General features: G+C 31.9%; 1 protein-coding gene across 4 annotated transcripts; it reads left to right on the plus strand.

The window, feature by feature from the left end:
• The first annotated feature begins 4677 nt into the window (after positions 1-4677).
• On the plus strand, positions 4678-11145 carry LOC112522944 (probable sulfate transporter 3.3). 4 transcript variants are annotated; one of them, XM_025132301.1, is made up of 14 exons: positions 4678-5278; positions 5352-5608; positions 5739-5787; positions 5883-6090; positions 6354-6525; positions 7273-7338; positions 8466-8579; positions 8696-8812; positions 8903-9029; positions 9439-9725; positions 9931-10121; positions 10204-10289; positions 10400-10476; positions 10774-11053. In XM_025132301.1, the coding sequence occupies exons 2-14, from the start codon at positions 5360-5362 to the stop codon at positions 10930-10932; spliced, it is 1902 nt and encodes a 633-aa protein (XP_024988069.1). In that variant the 5' UTR covers positions 4678-5278; positions 5352-5359; the 3' UTR covers positions 10933-11053. The 4 variants fall into 4 exon arrangements, with proteins under 4 accessions (XP_024988069.1, XP_024988070.1, XP_024988067.1 ...); XM_025132302.1 differs by having other exon boundaries at positions 4678-4856; XM_025132300.1 differs by having other exon boundaries at positions 4681-4790.
• Positions 11146-11601: the final 456 nt, after the last annotated feature.

Raw genomic sequence — 11601 nt, forward strand, 5'->3', positions numbered from 1 at the left:
ATACATAAAATTATGGGAGAAGTGAAAAAAAAAACTATGAAGATTATCAATAGTAAAATAAAAGAAAAACCAAAGAGAAAGAAAATAAATTTAGAGATGTATAAGATAGAGATATAATTTGAGAGGGTGTGAGAGATGAAGATGAATAAATAGTTGTTGTTAATGAAGCTTAAATTCGAAAAAAGTTTATCATATCCTGTGATTATAAAATATCAAAATTTTATTCGAATTTATATGATCAWATYRTAAAMACAATTTATATAATCCAATCGTAAACACAATCATATCCTATGATAAAAACACATCCAACAATATTGAAAAAGAAACATGTAATAACAAATCACATTTTTTAATGAATATAATTTCTACATACCTTTTAAAATCTTTGAATTCTTCTTCAACTCTCATCTTCTTCATCCTTCACCAAAGGATTTTATATGATTTCATTTTGTTTATTATTGAAACTTTAAAAAACAAATTTCTTTAAGAAATAAAAGAAAGTAAATGGAAGAGCAAATGAAGAGTTGGAGGTTAAACTTGGGTATACAAAATTACAAAAATAACCCGGGTTAATTATGAGCTTTACATTTTTCATCAAGGGGCAAAAAAGTCTTTAACATATTCAACATTTAAAAAAAATAAAAAAAATGAGAAAAAAGATAAGAGGGGTTCTAAGCATTAGAAGGTGTCACCTCATTACCTTTGGTTTCTTCTTTAATATATATATAGATTTTAGGTTCATTTGAAGATTTATTGACCCAACCTGTACAAATACATCAAAATGCAAATAGGTCCTTATTTTTTTTATATAGGTTATATATATTTATGTCAATCAATATAATAGAGTTTCAAAAAAATATCTGTTTCATACCTATTTTGACTAGTAACCTGTTGTGTAACATTTGACGACATACATGTCAAGTTATCAATAAAGATATTTTGATCAATAACTGGCTGACCTACAATTATATATATATATATATATATATTTCATTCAATATGATTTAAAAACTTGATATTTTTGTCAATAAATGTTACGTAATCAATAATTTAACAATTTAAACTGATATAAAATAAAAAGTTTGAAACTTTATAACCTTGATTAAAAAGATATTATTTATTAAATTAATTAAAAAAATAAAATAAACTCTCTTACATTTAATCATTTCACCTTTTATTCCATCATGTAACACCATACCTATTTTGTTTTGAGAATTAAAATATTTGACATAAGCTGAGCAATTGATTACAATTCCACTTTAGTGGCAAAATAAACAATTTGTGAATGAATAATAATATAAACTAATGTTATCAAAGGGCATTTGACCTAGAGGTACGTGAGTCTTTGTCTCCTAAGAGGTCAAGAGTTCAAACATCACCAAATGTGAGAAGGGTATATGTGTTTATTTGTTCTATTTGTCATATATAAATATTATATACTTAAAAAATATATAAACTAATGTCTATCAATGAAAAAAAAATTTGATTTTTCATATATTTTTTAGTTTTTTTAATCAACTATAACTTTAACTTGATTTTAACCATGACATACAAACTTCTATATTTTTGTGTTCTTTAATAAATCTTGTATAACTTTATAAATGATCTTCAAATTTGAATTTCTTGTGCTTCAAGAACTTGACAACAAAGTTATTGATTTAGACTCGATAATTTGCCCGGTGTGTAAAGATCATCGAATCGGTGAAACACTTTTTGCTCGGCTGTAAGCACCATGAACTTATATGAACACGTCTTCGTTTGGTGGAACAGTTACTGCAATTTATTGACCTCCATTTACGAGTTGCTCAACTTTGTTGGAGAAAGATAGATCTCAGATTCATAAAAGGGCATCCTGCAAGTGGTAATTTGGATTGCGGTGTACTTTCTTTGGAGATTTAGAAACTCTCGGGTCTTTAAAGGAGTCGATTCTATTCCTGTCTTTCAATTGGATTTTTTAGAGATGCAATTCTTCTTCAATTTCTTGGGTTTCTTGGTTCCGTACCCTTTTTGCAGTGGTCGTTTGAGCGTTTTTCTTCCGGCATTGGTTCTCGTTTTTGTTGTAGTTTGATGTTTTTTTTTGTCTGTTCCTAGTCCTCTTTTGTTTCGGTTTCTTGGTGGTTCTTGAAACATTTTTCTGTCTCTCACCCCCTCGATACTTTTCTTTGTTTTCCCTTTCATTTTCTTAATAAATTGCCTTTAACAAGATAATTAGATATTTCTAAAATCACCTGTATGAAATAAAAATGCTGTATTTATTTTAAATACTGTTCATAGGTTGAGTTTCAGTAAGAATGAAAGTTATGGTAAGAAAGGATATCCACCGTTGGTTCAATCATAATTGAAGAGAAACACTAGATCAAGTATAAAGAGATACACCAGATCAATTTCGTTCTAAAACGATATCCATAGATTGGTTTAAGATTAAAAATGAAGATCCAAACCTCTTCTTAAACTTCTCAGCTTAATTTAATCTTCTACTTTTTATAGGATATTAATTTGTTATATTTACAATTTGCACCCTCGATCCAGAAGGGTTTTTTCATAGAAATTAATAACATTGTCTACCGACTTAACATACACCAATTATGAATAAAACAGAATTATTAAAATATTTCACTTTCCATGTCATGATCTTCGTTACAAATATTCGATCGGGGAGAACAGGCCATTCTACAGGCGGATTCTGAAATTGCGGAGGCTTGATTCGACCAAGCTGCTGAGTATTGAAAACAAGCTATAACACTTACTCTTGGTAATTATATTGAAGCGCATAATTGGTTGAAGATCATTAGACGTTTTTCTTTATTTTTAGTAAAACATAATCAATAAATAATTTAATTACTTAGTTCATATTTGATTAAAAAAAAGTCCAAAAAAATCTAATAAACTTTCTCATTTAAACGATTTAATCCCTAAATTATTTTTTTGTATAAAAAAGCCATTAAAACTTTTCATTTTAAATGATTAAGTTCATGAACTATTTTTTTAAATAAAAAATCATTAAACTTTGCATTTTAAAATATTAAGACCGTGATTTTTTTTTTTAAATAAACAAACCATCAAACTTTTAATAGTCGTCTAATGTAGTTTTTTTTTTATGTTTATATAACATATTTGACTCAAACGACTTTGTCCAAACACCATATGTTTATATAACATATTTGTATTATTCCCAAAATTAAACTTTTTCTTAAAGATACTTTTATATGGTTTTATAGAAAAATTAGAATTCCATTAATTTCTTTATTTATTTACCACTTTTTAAAATTTTATTTCATAATAAAATTTGTCCAACTCCGTCTTAATAAATTATTATAATACTTTTTTAGTAAGACTTATAGTTGTTGGTCATATAAACTTAAACAACCTGTTAAATATTTCATTAGAAAGATTGGATGTGTTATAACATGTCAATGACAGGTTATGAATTACCATCGTAACACCGACTCCAGCTATGATTTGTACAGAATAATTAATGATTTTCGTTTTGGCAAATGCACAGTAATGTAATTGGATTTATAGGATGTACAAAAAGTTCTGGAAATTTTCATAGACTAATTTATAAGATTTAAGTTTTTAAGACGAAACACTTGTAGAGTCTCAAATTAATCTTTTTACGTGACACTTGTAGAAATTGTTAAATGAACACATGTAATTCTTGATAGAACCCCCAAATGAACATTATTTAATAATTATTCTAAAAACTTGTTAGAACCCTAAAACCGTTCTATCAACTTATTAACATAAGATATTTATATAAGTCATACAATTGTTTGATCATATCAGACAATCTGTTGAGCTTCGTCGTGTTGTAATTTGACTAATTCTTCTTAGTTGTTTTTTGGTTGTTTCGGCTTCTCTTTTGTATGGTTTCTTGTTGTGTTGGTAGCCCTGCATACAAGGATGGACCCATGAATTTTTTTATATGGTGGCACCATATAATATAGACAAAAAATAATTACAAAAAAACACAATTTTAATCAACGTGTCTTCATGTTTTTACTAACGTTCAATATCGCTCGATGTGTTTTTAGCTTAATTCCACCGTTTTCGAAGGATTTTTAAAGTTTTTTTTACTTGATTTCGATGAATTTTTTAGTTTTTTAATCGATTTTTCGGGGCTTTTTTTGGTTGATTTCAAGAGTTAATTTTTTTTTTTTGTTGATTACCTTCTTGAACTTTTGAATATCATACGATACCACCTTCCAAAAGATACAGTTGCATCTTTCATAAACGTAAAAAAAAAAAAATTAACCTTTCGACAAAGAGATAATACGGTGTCACGTGCCATCATATGCCCTGCTATAGGTCCATCCACACCTGTATGTGGGGGTTTTCTTTGGTTTGGGCTCGTGACCTCCTTCTTTTCTACGTTCTCTAGATGGAAGGTAACCGAGTATGTTTTTGTCCGGTTATACTATTTTCATTGACTAGGTTTGGTTTTATTTGATTTTACAAAACGGTCGCCTTTCAAAAAAAGTACCAACACTTAAACATTTTTATCGTTTTATACAATCGAAAAAATTCGTATTACTATTTACTAGTGTATGTATTGAGTTGGAAATTGGTCCATACGAATATGAATTATCTTTACAACCATTTTGCCGACTCGGAAAAGGATGGATGTTTATCAAATATTTGGTAATTAATATGGATCATGGACACTAGCTATCTTCAACCGTCATACACCGACCATTGTTGCGATCGATCTCTAGCTTTCTAGCAGCTTGTTTCAATTCCAATTTCTGCATACATCTGAATGAATGCATTTAAACCATGTTCACCTGCAGGTCCTGCACACCATTGAAGTCATAACCAGCTTAGAGAAGAGCACCACATATTCATTGATGAATTAAGTAGGCAGCTAGCAATCAATCAAGAAACACCAAACCCTTTTTATTCAATTATTGATCCACTCATCAAAACAAACAAAACCCTTTTGCTTTGTGTCCTTTTTGAACTTAACCCAGAAATAGAATCCTAAAAAGCTCCCTTATCCCTCATCCATACACCTCTTTTGATTTTCTTGAAAATAAAATAAATAAAAACCTCTCTCTTTTCCATTTGGAAAAGTTGATGGATGTGTGGGGATGCATGTCATGTGTCATAAAAAAGACATAAACAACAACACCACCATGATTCCTTTATAAGTGCAAGCACCCCCTCATGTTGATTCCATCTCCTCATTGTTCTCTCTTTTAGTTTTTCTTGAAAATTTTCGAAAAGATTCGGATTTCCGACGCCATCTTTCTAAAAGAAGAGAATAATGGAGGGAAAGGTTGAAGATCATCAAGATTTGGGTGGTTCTCATAATCATAATCATAATCATAATCATAATCCATGTGTTGTAGAGATTGCCATGGAGATCCACAAGGTTGAAACACCACCAAAAAGAAGCAGCTTTCAGAAGTTGATGAACAGACTCAAAGAAACATTCTTTCCTGATGACCCTCTTAGGCAATTCAAAGGACAACCCACTCAGCAAAAATGGATTCTTGCTTTTCAATACATCTTTCCAATACTTCAATGGGGTCCTCATTATAACCTCAACCTACTCAAATCTGATGTTGTTTCTGGTCTCACTATTGCTAGTTTAGCCATTCCTCAGGTATTTTAAATCTTTCTTTCACCTTCTTATATCTATATATATATATATATGCCATCTTCTTTTTATATAATTCTTAAAGAAAATGTGTTTACAAAGAATTCTCTTTTGGTTTCATGGTTGTTTTGTTTAGGGTATAAGCTATGCAAAGCTTGCCAATCTCCCTCCTATTGTTGGTCTATGTAAGTATAGTGTTTAACGGTCAAAATATATGTCTTAAAACATCATTTAAACCGATTGCTGAGTATATGCATAAATATTTGGTGATGGTGTGTAGATTCAAGTTTTGTGCCACCACTCATATATGCTGTGTTTGGGAGTTCAAGAGATCTAGCAGTTGGACCAGTGTCAATAGCATCACTATTGATGGGGTCAATGCTAAGACAAGAAGTGTCACCTGGTCATGACCCTCTTTTGTTTCTTCAATTGGCTTTCACTTCTACCTTCTTCGCTGGTCTCTTTCAAGCATCTCTCGGGTTTCTAAGGTCTGTACACGTTGACCCACGGTCACCTGACGATTGAAATTAGATGATCACATGTTCGTTTCTAACCATTTATCATAAACGAACATGTTAACTTAATTTCAGTCTTCAGATGCTTTTCTTGATGTTGGTGGTCAAATGATGTTGACCTCAAAAACATTCCATGGGCCATGGGATTCTTGATTACAAAATAATGTACAAAATTTTAATTTAATGCATGATATATATATATATATATATATATACATTTATTTATGTGTGTGTAGGCTTGGGTTCATAATTGATTTCTTGTCAAAGGCTACACTTATTGGGTTCATGGCTGGAGCAGCAATCATAGTATCACTTCAACAATTGAAAGCTCTTCTGGGTATCACACATTTCACCAAAGAAATGGGATTGGTTCCTGTTATGTCCTCTGTTTTCCACAACACTAAAGAGGTATGTGTTTTATCTGATATATATGCTTGATTAATTTGAGCTTGGCTCCAAAGGTCAAAAGTGTCCGGAGGTCCCAGGTTCAAATCCAAGGAGGAACAATGATCCACTTATGGCCACGGAGGTTCACATGCGGTGATTTCGAGCTACCTGTTTGTGGTCGTCCTGAGATTAGTCGGCTCGCATAGCGGGTTGGATATTCACGTTAAATCAAAAAAGAGTTGTTTCAACATTATTGAATTTTATATAAACAACATTCAATTTTTATTGAAATTTTTGAGTAAAAAGGTCTAGATCATTGAGTCCAATTAATAAGACAAATAAAAAGGAATATTGTCACGTATTTCGATACCAGTTATCTGAAAAGGGAGAAACACAGAACGAAACGAAAAACATGTAATGTTGTGTCCAATGAAGAAAGTACAAAACATTATTGTTTTCGATACGTATATATACAAGCAGGGGCCAATTTAAATAAAAACACTATGTATCTTGAAAAGGTAAGAAAAGAATATTCATATGTGAATAATTGAAAAAATCCGATATTTTTTAATTTAAAGATGAATATGTGAACAAATTATTCATATATTCATCTTTAAATGGATTTTTTTAATAATTCACATATGAATATTTCCTTAACATTCTCTCTTATTTTCGATATTTATTCTTATTATTTCAACTTTCAAACTGTATTTTTGTTTTCAATTTTTATGATTATTTTTTGTTTGTTTATTTTATTTTTTGTTGCAGTGGTCATGGCAAACAATCTTGATGGGGTTTTGTTTTCTTGTATTCCTACTTGTGACAAGACACATTGTAAGTAATATTATTGTAATTCCATAATTGCCCTTGATTGATTTGTTGTATCGTACGTACGTACGTACGTACCCGTCAAGTAATAAGGCTTGAACCATCGAGAATCCTACTCATAAGTTACCGGTTTAAGTTCTGTAATTTTAGTCGGAATTTTCTCGACTGATATTTAGGGACCCTAAAATTGTCGAGATGCGTATAAATTGACCCAAAGAGCATAATTTCTATAAATTTGATGCTCGTGACTTTTATTCTTGATCTTATTTTTTGATAATTTTATTTTTATTATAAAACAAGTCATAAAAAGTTAAATATGAACACAGAAAAAATAGCAAATGCATAAAATAAAGCCGCAAAAAACCATGGGAGACAACATATCACGAGAAAGGGCGGTACGAAAAGTACTAAAAGACATATTTATCCCTCTTGTTTTTTCTATGAAACAAAAGGAATTTTTCTTTTTATTAAATTATTTTAGAATTATGCCTAAGATTTAATTTATTACAAAATTAAAAGATAATGTGAAACCACGTGTGCACGATTATAAAGATATTAAAATTTTTATTTAATTAAACTTATGAGGTATTTAGTTCAGTAGTGGAATGAAAATGATAGGAAATGAATTTTCATTCTCCCCCAGTTTAACTTGGAATCAGAATTTGGGCTTCTCATGGAATGAGCACATTATATTATATAAAACCAAACAGTTTTCTTTATTTTTATTTTCATCGATTACTGTCTAATACTTCTAACCAAACACCCCCTTAGATTATTTATGCTCAATATATGTAACAATATTTTGTATTTTATTATTTTAAAAAGTAATTTAATCAGATTTTACATATTTTTATATGATATTACAGTTAGGGATTTAACACTGAGGGACGATTTATGCTCGTCTAACCTATGTTGTAGAGGGTGTGTTAGAGTCTCACCACGGCTCCTTTTCTTTTCAATTGTTCTTTTGAAAGATAATCTAATCAGGTTCTATATTTACTCGCACAAGAAAAACAAACTATATCTCAGTGCGGGTTGTTTAGTAATTTTAATACAAATATGATGTCAAATATAGATTTATGATTTTATCGGGTTACAAGAATATAAATATATGATCACTAATTTAATTGCAGAGCATAAAGAAACCGAAGCTATTTTGGATATCAGCAGGAGCACCTCTCCTTTCGGTCATCGTCTCCACGCTCTTTGTTTTTGCTTTCAAAGCTCAACACCATGGCATTTCTGTCGTTAGTTTTCTTCTTCTTCTCCTTCTCCTTCTTATAATTAATTAATTATTTATTTTATTTAATTATATAAATCATAAAAATTAAACCTTATTCATTATTAATTATGGTTTAAACAGATTGGTAAATTAGAACAAGGATTAAATCCACCTTCATGGAACATGTTACATTTTCATGGAACCCATCTTGGTTTAGTCTTGAAAACTGGACTCATCACTGGCATCATTTCCCTCACTGTAAGTCTACAACTTTCTAAGGGTATTTCTGTCTTTTCACCTGTAACCCACCATTCTTAAAAGGGTATTTCTGTCTTTTCCATTGAACAGGAAGGGATTGCTGTAGGAAGAACATTTGCTGCCTTAAAGAATTATCAAGTTGATGGTAACAAAGAAATGATAGCAATTGGAGTCATGAATGTTGTTGGTTCCACCACCTCATGCTACATCACCACAGGTTAATTCATATATTAACTAACCCTTAAGAGTGTGACATGTTTTATAGGGTTGGGTTCACGTGAGACCAATCTATCTTTTCGAGACCTGTGAAACCACTTTTTACACTTAAAACTTCACAGCAAAACGTTGTGAAGGTAAAAAAAACCGAACCTTCACAGCAAAAACACTGTGAAGGTTACCTTCATAACGTTTTGGCTGTGAAGTTTCAAGTGTAAAGTAGTAGTCTCACGGGTCTCATGAAAACAGGTTGGTCTCACGTGATCCTAAGTCATGCTTTGTAAGCGTGTTATATTGTTAAATTAATTATAATCTGTACTTTCTGAATTTAGAAAGTACATGTTGTATGTTACTACTTGTACTTAATTAAGATCTGTACTCGTATTCTAACCGCCACCCTAAAATTGTAGGTGCGTTTTCACGGTCTGCCGTGAACCATAATGCAGGAGCCAAGACCGCAGTCTCCAATATAATCATGGCAGTGACAGTTATGGTGACACTGCTATTCTTGATGCCTTTGTTTCAGTACACTCCGAACCTTGTGTTGGGTGCCATCATTGTCACCGCGGTCATTGGCCTCATCGACATCCCGGCTGCTTACCAGATTTGGAAAGTTGATAAATTCGACTTCGTGGTCATGTTATGCGCTTTCTTTGGCGTGATCTTTATATCGGTCCAAGAAGGACTGGCCCTGGCTGTAAGTATTCTCACTTCTCTACCGGTTACACAATCCGGGATTTGCCCATATGAACTTCATTAGTGTATACATTCATCAATGAATGTATGAGTATATTCATTAATGAATGTGCTCTTTCTGCGAATGTTATTCTGTTATTGGGTATATTCATTGATGAATATACACTGGTCTTTTTTCGTTATAACTTTCGTGCGTCGGAATTTAGGTGGGGATTTCAATCTTCAAGATGGTGTTACAAATGACAAGGCCCAAAACAGTGGTGTTGGGGAACATACCTGGTACAGACATATTTAGAAACAGACATCAGTACAAGGAAGCTGTTTCAGTCCCAGGGTTCTTGATTTTAAGCATTGAAGCTCCAATCAACTTTGCCAACTCCAATTATCTGAATGACAGGTGATTTGATCATTAGATCTGAGTTCTACAGTAACTTAAAGATTCCATATTCATTATTTTCTGGTTTCATCATTTCTTGAAGGATTTTGAGGTGGATATTAGATTATGAGGAGGAAGAAGAAACCAAAAGACATTCTGGTCTCAGATTTGTGCTTCTAGATCTTTCTGGTAACTTCTAGATTTTACTTGTTGCTTACCTCATCGATTCTAGAAAGCATTTGGATCTATCCAACGCGTAAATATCTAAAAATATCGTCTTTGTTCTGTGTGTTCTTCAGCTGTAAGTGGCATTGATACAAATGGAGTAACATTCTTTCAAGAACTCAGGAGGGTATTGGAAAAGAAGGGTGTTGAGGCAAGTTCTAAATATTCAAGATCTCGATGACTTCTTTCTACAGTGACGGGTTCAAATAAGAAGGTTAAAAAAGGGTTCATACGTGAATCATTGAAAAATCCGTTATAAACCCATATGAATAATCTGTAACATCGTCTTCAAAGAGATTTTTTCAATTATTTCTTCCCTTCTTACAATATTTAGCATTCTTATTTGAACCAGCTCCATCATCTATAATCTTCAAATTAACCTTCTTTCTTTCTATAATATTTTTCTAGTTTTTTCGGCGATTGATTAATGTTTTTGAACCGGTTACAGCTAGTATTGGTGAATCCGGTCGGGGAAGTGCTGGAGAAATTGCAAAAAGCGGACGGAACCAACGATCTTTTGCAATCGCATGCTCTTTTCTTGACGGTAGGAGAAGCCGTCTCATCGTTGTTTTCGTCGATGAAGAGTGTCTCATCAAGCCATGGCTGAAGGAATGAACTATTGCAATTGGCAAATTAACATGGGGAGTGAAAGAAAAGCTGTAAGTATTGCAATCTAATCTCAAGATGTAGATGTTTGTTTTTAGGTTGTAGGGATTTTAGGAACCAAATCTTGTTAAGGTTCCTAAAAGGGAATGAAACACCCCATGAACTATATTTTTGGAACACCCATGTGATGTTTTGACCTTAAAGATTTCAATTGTTAAGTTACTGAGTCTAATATATTTCACTTGAAAGTCGGTTCTGATTTTTTTTTCCTTTTTGAAGTAATATTTATATACGGTAAATAGAACAAATAAACTAACACACTCTTCTCACCCTTGACCTCCTAGAAGGCCAAAGACTCACATACCGCTAGGCCAAAGGCCCTTTGGTAATATTTATTCTCTTTGCAGTATCAACCAAACGAGCCCAGGATATATATTTGAAAGTAGGGTCTTGGATTTTATACCCAATAAGCAATCTCAACTCCATGGGAAACAATAGTTTTCTAAGGCTATTACCAACAAAACCTGCCCAATATATCCAACTCGGATTTCGGATTTTGGGCCTTTATTCGCAATAAAGTTCTCTTAACCATTTACCAATTCAACATTGTGTTGATAGGATGTGTTTGGTATACAGGACATGACGGGACATGACAGAATAAAAACTTGTC

The sequence above is a fragment of the Cynara cardunculus genome, assembly GCF_001531365.2.
Source record: "Cynara cardunculus var. scolymus isolate 2C chromosome LG 12, CcrdV1, whole genome shotgun sequence".
NCBI classification, from domain to species: Eukaryota; Viridiplantae; Streptophyta; class Magnoliopsida; order Asterales; family Asteraceae; genus Cynara; species Cynara cardunculus.

Coding starts and splice junctions, on each gene's coding strand:
- LOC112522944 (XM_025132299.1), top strand. CDS start 5,267: ATGGAGGGAAAGGTTGAAGATCATCAAGATTTGGGTGGTTCTCATAAT. Junction 6,091..6,353: donor GCATCTCTCGGGTTTCTAAG/GTCTGTACACGT, acceptor ATGTGTGTGTAG/GCTTGGGTTCATAATTGATT. Junction 6,526..7,272: donor TTTTCCACAACACTAAAGAG/GTATGTGTTTTA, acceptor TTTTTGTTGCAG/TGGTCATGGCAAACAATCTT.